We start from the raw sequence: 9498 nt of genomic DNA, 5'->3' as shown, positions 1-9498 counted from the left end.
TTTAAATTTTAAAATTAAATATGCAAATATTTGAGTGTAGGCCTAAATATAATATCATGGCCACTCAGATATATACACACAATTTCATAAGTACCGTGATCAAAATTTGAGTTAATGTGCATTTTTATTTGTTGAATTAACATAAGTTCTTCAAATGATATTTTCACATTTTCCTTTACATTTTTGACAAAAGTTACCTATCCAAAATGATTCATAACCTTTTTCAGCATGCTTATGTAATAATATAAATACTGAAAATGACAAAAGAAAAAGATAATTTCACGACACATTCTACTCACTGTCTTGTTGTTGTACAGTACTATGATGACAAACACCTCAAAATAATATGATACTGTACTACAAACGGAATAATGAGCATATATAATTATTATCTTTCTGACTGTGTTGGTAATTACTAAATAATACTAATTAATTAGTCAAAATGGTCATTTGTAAATGTAAATTGTAAAATATGACATTTTTCTACCATCATGTAGAGAAATTAGTGTTTTGGTATTCTAGCTCCCCTTAAACTGACTCATTGATTTAAAATTAGCCTGCCAATTAAGGATCCTGTAATCACATTTAACTCCTTTCGGTTGTTTTACGACCCTCTTTCCGGATTAAATATTATTTAAATGAGAGCTTTATTATGACAGCATGTAGTTCAACCCAAATGGAAAGGTTGAGTCAAGACTAAAAGTGGAGACGATACTGCACAAGTTCCATTTCCATGCTTTTACTGAAATGTCAGGCTCATGTGTGACGTCAGGCGTTATTATCTTCACAGCGAGAGGCCAACTTTAAATGTTCCTGCTGTTATTCGTACGCAGTCATTCATCATTGTGATCACACTTAAAAAAAACAAAAAAAAAACACAAAAAAAACGTATCACTCCAAAGTATTCAGTTGAAAAACAAAATGTACAAGTAATGTTGCACTTAGAACAAGCTGTCATCGTCATCCTGCAGAAAAGCTGACCTGATTGGTTGAAAACAGCAAGAGGGGTTAAAAAAAAAAAAAAAAAAAATGTTGATGTGATTTATTTTTTTCCCCTTTGAACAGAAGTGTTACTTCTGTGCCTTTGGTGCCAGGTAACGATTTTGAGGTGAACTAAGATTATTTTAGTCAAAAATAGTGTTGTGATGCCATTTTGGGGTCAAAGAATGACTGTAGAAGTAAGTTGAGGAGTTTCATTTGGACAAAAATTGTTCTTTGAGACAATCTTGTGGGGTTCATGGACAATTCTAAAGCTTTTGGTGTGTTAATTATGTGTAGATTTTCAGATGTTTAGTTCTATTAGCTGTTCTTGATTGCCTTCACTAGATAAACAGAGGTTAAATTAATACAAATAAATATAGAAAGTAATAAATACATTCTAAAACCACAGAGCAGAGAATAATTCTATGACTGAGTATTATTCTATGCTCCGTTGCGGCTCCATGTGTATTTAAGAAGCAGTTACTTGACAGTTTATAATTACTGAAATACACACGGTAATTTCCATCAACATCTATGACGTTTCGCATTATGTTAGCATTAAGCTAGTGCACGTTGGCTATGGTAGCGGACTAGCAGCAGGAATGACCCCAATCACAGTGTTAATGCTAATGATTTAAATCTTAAGTCAAAAGTTTTCTTTGAAATAGTATATGTGCCTCTACTAGTCTAAACGCGGTATTCTGCGTTAAACATTTGTGTTAAAGAAGCAGTTATTTTAAGCTTTATAATTACTGAAACACACACGCTAATTTCCATCAACCATCTACCGCGTATTGAATTATATGTTAGCATTAAGCTAGTGCACTTTGGCTAAGCGGAAATAACCCCAATCACAGTGCTAATGCTAATTTTTTAAAGCATAAGTCAAAATTTTCCTTTGAAATAGTATATGTGCTTCAACTAGTGTAAATGCGGTATTCCGTCTTAAAAATGTGTTAAAGAAGCAGTTATTTTCAGATTTATAATTACTGAAACACACGCTAATTTCCATCAACCATCTATGGCATATTGAATTATGTGTTAGCATGAAGCTAATGTACTTTGGCTACGGTAGCATCAGAAATGACCCCAATCACAGTGCTAATGCTTTAAAGCATATGTCAAAAGTTTTCTTTGAAATACTTCTATCAGCCTCTACTAATCTAAACACGGTATTCGGATTAATACTGCATTTGCGGAATAATAATTAAACTCATTCACTGCCTTTGACAAGTATACTTGTCAATTGTATTTTTTAGAACGGTGCTAAATGGGGGCGAATCTGAGCATGCTCCACTGTAAATATCAAACTTGGAAACAACTTTACTGATGCCCAACCACCGGTAGATGACATCATTGCCCCATTTTATAGGAAATAAACACAGTTTCAGAGTCCATGGGAGAAATGGCTGTATTTTGGCAAACCTACATTTTTCTGCTGTCAATTATAAAAGAACGGGACGGGACAAAAAGTAGGGAGTCTATTCTGTTATTTGGTAGATTCGGTTTATATATAATTATTGAATGTAATATCACGCGAGTATTGGAAATGTAAAAATTTTCTATAATGACTGGCAGTGAATGAGTTTTAAGAAGACTAATCCAACCGGTTTCAGCCATTCATGGACGCTAACATTAAACTTCATGTAGCAATGCCCCATACTGTCGATTGAAATTGATCACATTTAATAAAACGAATATGAAGTTCAACGAAAGATCTCAACTTTTTGGGGGGCGAAAAGGGTAACTCTAAAAAGGTTGAGATTGACCCATTTGTGTATGTAATAACCTGACTGGAAACCAAAAGTATTTGGTTCATTTTTGCTGACTTTGTTTACATATAGTAATCTCAGGAACGTGTTAGAGAAGAAGACAAAAAAAGAAGAAGAGCTAAAAGGAGTCAGTAATTTATTGACCAGTCCAAGTGTACATGATGCAGTGAGATAAGAGAGGAAGGACAGTGGCCGAGCAGACGAGAGACATGGAGTCAACACACCCATCACCACCATCTGGAGAGGACAAGAAGAAGAACCCTGCACGAGGCCTTGGTATGTACAGGCACCATTTAGTGTGAACGTGATTAAAAACATTACATGGGACACACACACATCCACAAACATACATACATAAGTGCAGAAGTTTCATTTGCTTATTATTCATCATCGTAAATATGAATCAGCTCTTTTTGTTGTTGCTCCTCTTTGAAGCAAAATGAAACAAGATGAGGGAGCGGCCGAATAGAGAACTTGATGATTATCAGCGGAAGGTTTTTCAAATTCCACCTCTGCCCCTTTTTGTGCAATATCTCTCTTTTGCATAGTAAATAAAAGTTAAATGTTTCCTTGTTGACATGCACCTTATCTTTTTGTAGCATATTTTTTTCCTTACAGATCCTGGGGGACTCCCATATAGAATTATTATAAGCCCACTATACAGTAGTGATTGCATGCAGCGTTTCCTGTAGACTGGATTCCTACTATGAGAGTAAAAGGCGAAGCCGGATGTCGTGGGGTGAAGAAGGGTGAGCCCTGGCTGGACACGACAGAGGGCAAAGTGCTCCGTGTGCAACATCCATATGTTCATGGTGATTGCTTCTTTGGCTTTTTCTTCAACGTCAATACTGCGAGCGGACCGGGTGTCGCACTCCGTCTCTGACATGCTTCTCTTGGACGCCAAATGGCGAGGCTTTCGGAGGTTACGTTTCTTTTTTTTTTGGCCCAAAGTTGTCATTATTAGTGATTCAATAGCCTGCTATAAAACATGCTAATGTAAAAAAACAAAACAAAGAAAAAAAAAAGTAATTGGAAAATCACTTCAATACGACGGCGTATTAGGGCCACGTGTAAATATATATATATATATATATATATATATATATATATATATATGGGATGTCACGATAAGGCCAATATCGTGATATCGTGATATTAAAACTGCCACAATATCGTCGTCGTCATGTTCACAATATTTAAAAGGAACACATCTATTAAAAAAGTCAGGTTGATTTCCATTTATTCTTAATTTAAACTTTACTCGTCATATTAGAGCGAGAGCACTTCCTGATCCCTTATCAGTTGACTAACACTAACCAATCAGAAGCTAGCATGCTTTAGGTAAATGCTAGCGAATGACGGAGAGCAGCAGATTACATCAACTTAGTTACGTGTACAAAAAAAATGCCAAAAATGTATGAATGTGTAAATAATAATTTTTTTTCTCGTAAATTTGCTACTTTATAAAGTGACTTTTTTCTTGCAAATTTGCGAGTTTTTTTTTAAATCAGAATATTACCTACTCTAAAAAATAAAATACATATAATAATACGTGGCCCTAATACATCGTCGTATTTCAAAGCTGAAATGCTAAGATTATGTACAATTTTTGACACCATTCACTGTATGGCCTGCGTCTCACATGCAGCCCGCTGTCAATCACGTCGTCATAGTTGGAATGACGCTATTTCCTCCTCCCCGCGTTGCTTTCCTGTCTGTCTCTTTGGAAGGATGTGTTTTTGCTGGATATTCACAGCTTACGTAGCCATGCAGAGCCCGTGTTGAGGTGCTCTTCATGCCGGAGGGCCAGCAAGCGGCGCTGGACGTGAGGAGAATGGTGCCAGGTGTGAGAGCACCTGTGCACTGGCACTGAAAACGGAGGGCGGTAGACGACGAGCTCTGTCATTCTACAGATCAGGCTTGCGTGTGATGAGTGGTGTGAAAAGGCTAAAAGGTCGCGCGCGTCTAATGTCACTACGGTGGAATTTGTTAAAATGTCCACTATATCTGTTTTTTTTTTTTTTTTGTAATATTATATTTTTTTATTATTCAAGTAAATCTAATGCCAAAGGTCAGCAGCAATAAGTGCAGTCCAGCTGTCAGGTTGCCAACTAAGGAAGCCTTAGAGGAGTCCGTCTGTGTTTGGCGTCCGCCCTTCAGCGTTAAATGGCTGTGGCGTTGGGGTCGTACCGCCGCTTCTTCACATTTCTTTACGAGGAGACAAGAAACACCTGTTAGCAACTTCACATCTGTGACGTGACCGGTGCAACATGGACGTGCAGCCTCGTTCGTTTCTCTTGGTAATCGAATATTAGTGGACAAAGGAACTATGAGGTGTGTCAGAAAAGTTCCATGACTGGTGTCACAAATGAAATAAGATTGCTTGATAAACGCCTTTGAGCTTTATAAAGCGCTATGAAATTCACGTTCTTATCGGCCAGGAACTGTCAGATGCTCATGGCATTTTGAGAGGGCAAGTTGTCATGGTAGAGCATCTACAAGTTTTCTGGCCAACACTAAAGATCTTTTTGTATACATTCTGCTTGTACTTTGGGTCTGAAATATATCTTATATGAGGCTAACGCTGGAACCTTTCTGACATACCTTGTATGTTGAAGTGATGGGAGGAGCTTAAGACTGTTCATAGCGCTGTCCAATAGAAAAGCAGTGCTTTGCCGCCATCTTGACATTTTTCAGCAGAAAAAAACAAAAAAACAAAACAAAACAAAACAAAACAAAACTTCTTTGTGCTTGTTTCTGACCAACAATATTCATAGATCAATGTGACTCGTTCTTTGTTTAATCAACATATAATAAAATAATAAAACTAGTATATTTTTAGTTTTTTAAACAGAAAAGAGAAATAGATCAGCTCCAGCACCCCCACAACCCTTGTGAGGAATAAGTGGTTAGGAAAATGGATGGATGGATGGATGGATGGATGAAAAGATAAATATATAAATAAATAAATAAATAAATAAATAAATAAATAAATAAATAACAACAACTTTGTGCTTTTTTCTGACCAACAATTTTCATGGATCAATGTGACCCGTTCTTTGTTTAATCATCATATAATAAAATAATAAAACTTGTATATGTGTTTTTTTTAACATAAAAGAGAAAAAATAAGCCTAGAGAAGAAACATTTCTTTAAAAAAATATGTTAAAAAATGAGGAAAATAAGGCCATCTGAAGCTTTATCTCAATCTCTAAATATAGGTTTAAACATGAAAAATATGATACAAGTTGTATTTTAAAAAAATTACTTTTAAATAAAGGAATAAGACCAGCATAAGCCATTTTAATCCAATTCTAACTTTACATTTTTAAACACATTTTAGAAAATAATAATTAAAGAAAAAAAAAAACTCCTGTTGAGCTTGTTTCTTACCAACAATGTTCATGGATCAGTGTGACCCGCTCTATATTTAATCCATGTGTAATAAAATAAATAAAAAACTAAAAAACTTGCAGATTTTTATTTTTTTTTAAGAGAAAAAAAATAATACTAGAGAAGAAAATTTGAACTCTAAATTGATTAAAAAAAAAAAAACAAAAAAAAAAAACAACAACAACGAAATCTAGATTTTCCCAATGTGACTTGCAATATAACAGGAAGGTTAAATCGGGTCAATTTGACCGAAATAACAGAAGGGTTAAGGGGGCCTATCCCCTGTGAAGCACTTTATTTCTATTAGACAAGCTATGCCTGACTAAGTGAAACTCTTCACTTCAATGCATGGCTTTGGCCAGGTGAGTTTGTCAGTGAAGAACGGAGGATAGGTTCCCAAAAAAGATCAGAGAACTTGAGGTGTTCACTGCAGAGGACTGAAATCAGATCAAAATAAAAAATGAAGACGAAAGTCGGGTAAAGGCTGCTCCATGTTGACCAGTGCAGCTCGACTACAATGAGGTCCATAGAGCTGTTGACTTTCACAAACCCTTTCAGTCGCATTACATCATGCTAAATACGTGCTGCACATATTACCGATTTTGCCCCAGTTGAGTCACTTAACTTTTGAGGGTCTGTGAATGCAAACAAACCCCGTCGGCTCCTTGCAGTCACCTGGCGCGTGCATGCAGACGGCAGCTGACGACGTCTAATTACCAGTCGTAAAAAGGAAGCTGACATACAATTTATTCCAAATAATCTACAGAGGGAGGGAAGACATCAACAACAGCAGCAGCGGTAGCAGCGGTGTCGGCAACTACCACAACAATGGCACAACAAATAGGACGACAGGAGTGATGCACAACCTCCCCGTACTGTGGCTTGTTGTGGGGGCTCCTAGCACTTATCGTGTCATGCACCTGATCCAATAGAAGGCCCGTTACGGCCCAACTAGCGCTGTGCTCGGTGTCATGCAGTGCAACGCGCCGTATGTGTATACCGGGTCTGTCAAGCAATGGCGGCCGGTAAAAAGGGAATTGGGGGGGACGCGTGGGGGAGCAGGTCATTTTAAAATGGAAGCATCACCCTCGGATCGTGAAGGTTTGACATTTTGCCTGCACCTTCCTGACCTTTTCCAAACCCGAGTGAACATGCACACGTCCTTTTCTTACCTCCGCCAAGAATGTTATGTGGACACTTCATGTTTGCACTGTCAGGATTAAGCTACAAATGATTACAGAAAGGGACAGTACCATCTCCTAAAGCCGCTAAAGGTGGGACAAGATATCAATACACTATCAGAAAAACTGACCCACATTTACAACCTATATTTGCTTAATTTGCAAATTGCATTAGTTTATTCCCAACAGTGTGTTCTCTTTATTTGTAGAATTTCTCTTGGCTGCAGTTTTTCCAGTACATGTGGGATGTTTATTTTATTTTATTTTTGTTTGTTTTGTTTTGTTTTTTGGGGGTGGTAAAATATTTGCCTCTGCTCTTTTCTTTAATTTACATTATCCAGTCATACGTTTATTGCAATAATTTAGCCGTTTATTCAAAAAATTGGTTAATTCAATGTTATTTATTGATTTTTTTTTAAGTTTCTAAATTATTTCTGTATTCTTTTAATTCATTTATAAAAGAATCATAATTAAATAATGCATTGTTTTCCCCTAATATTAAAGAAAAATATTTGAAAAAAAATCTATCATTCTGCATCTATTTAAAAAAAAAAAACTTAATTGATTAATTTTATTTCTGAAATTATAAAACGATATTAGGAATCTAAATTAAATACATATAATTTTACATATACTTTACACTTAAAACAATGTGTAAAATAAATTCTAAAACCCTCCTCAAGACAGATTTTTACTCTTTAGATTTTAACACTGAAAGATCATGACTTATTTTTATTTTATTTTTTATTTTAACTTTGTAATTGTTTTGTTTTTAAATTATGTCACGTTCAATTGTCTTATACTCAATTTTATTTATGTAGTGCACTTTCTTTAATCTGTGGTTGTTCTTAAAGTGCTCTATAAATAAAAATGTATTAAAAAGAAGTTTAATAATTAAAATACACAGGAAAATATATTACTTCATGGTGAAAATAAAGTATTTTACATTGATATAACTTTTTTTTTTTTGTTGCTTCATACTGTAAATGACATACCTGTCCCATACCCATTTGTCCGTTTAAAAATCAGGTGTGACAACTGAGCACAAAAGCCCAAGAGAAAGACGAGTAACACCCACGGCCACACTAATTCGTGCTAACACACTGGCTGACTATTCTCCATTTATCTTAAAATGACACCAATATACCTCTGAAGCCTCTTAACTGTCATCTAAGCATGCATATCAAGCACCGAGCTCGGCCCGATCTGCCCAATCAGTTTGAGGTTCTGCTACAGATCCGCAGACCGGCGCGTGCGGAGCTCGCCCGTCCTTGAACGTCCTCTTATGCTGCTCTCGTCATGCGTAAAATGAACCCCAGCGTTCCGCCAAAGGATGCACGGCGTCATATGTCGTCGGCGTGCACATTCTGCAGCAGGAGCTCAAACCCTGGCATCTAAAAGCAGCAGGGGATGCTGGAGGTCGAGCAGGAGAGGCATGCGGGCGTGTTTGCTTACTTAAAACCCCATCCAGTCCCCCCCAGCACTATGGCAGCCACAAGGATGGCTCCGGCGATGGAGCCTATTATTAGATTGGTGGCACTAGGACCTGCAAAAGGTTATGGGGGGAAAAACACATGAGTTTCTATGCTGGCTCGCTGTAGCAATAACATGTAACTATACACGATTCCACATGAGTACAACGTCTCGCATGCTCTCCAGCCCCATTCTAGTGTTTACATGGTGTGATCATCAGTGGCCTGCTGGGGAAAGTTGAGCACCCATCAAATGTTTGACTAAACAGATTGATGGGTGGTGTCGCTTTGTGTGGCCTGCAGTATGCAGAGAATGCTTTTCGGGGTCAACACACAGAAAGGTCAGGTCACTAAGTGGACACTTCTTCTGCTTGTGTCCATCTATATGCCCCACATGCCCCAGAAAGGAGAGGATCACAGGAGCAACCACATGACGACTAAGAAGAAGAGAAAGAAGAGGAGGCAGGTGAAGAGGAGGGCTTGTAATGGGGCACACCAGGAAGCGGAAGGAGGGGGGGGGGGGTATTTGGGGGGGATCCATCAATCAATCACACGACACTGAAAACAACCAATCATAAGACATGATTATATGGTCATCACCAACACACAAGAAGACACAAAGCCACCGGGACGCACACACGGGCTCAGGCCGGCTCACAAAAACCGCCCGCACACTGAGGCACCACTATGAGAGGAAG

The 9498-nt window shown here is 37.4% G+C and overlaps 1 protein-coding gene across 5 annotated transcripts in view; it reads right to left on the bottom strand.

Annotated features, from left to right (window-relative positions):
• Positions 1–2872: 2872 nt before the first annotated feature.
• adam23b (ADAM metallopeptidase domain 23b) overlaps positions 2873–9498 on the bottom strand; it is a 28666-nt gene continuing 22040 nt past the window's right edge. For 2 of the 5 annotated variants that reach the window (XM_077536342.1, XM_077536345.1), the window contains one exon: positions 2873–4961. In XM_077536342.1, coding sequence (XP_077392468.1) covers positions 4916–4961 — 46 coding nt within the window. In that variant the 3' untranslated portion in view covers positions 2873–4915. Of the gene's footprint in view, positions 4962–8779; positions 8875–9498 lie in introns of those variants that run through there. The other 3 variants (XM_077536339.1, XM_077536343.1, XM_077536344.1) reach the window with 3 other exon arrangements.

This window comes from Festucalex cinctus, chromosome 11, assembly GCF_051991245.1.
Source record: "Festucalex cinctus isolate MCC-2025b chromosome 11, RoL_Fcin_1.0, whole genome shotgun sequence".
NCBI lineage: Eukaryota > Metazoa > Chordata > Actinopteri > Syngnathiformes > Syngnathidae > Festucalex > Festucalex cinctus.
Note: the sequence above shows the minus strand (reverse complement) of the source record. Positions and strands in the feature narration are given on the sequence as shown.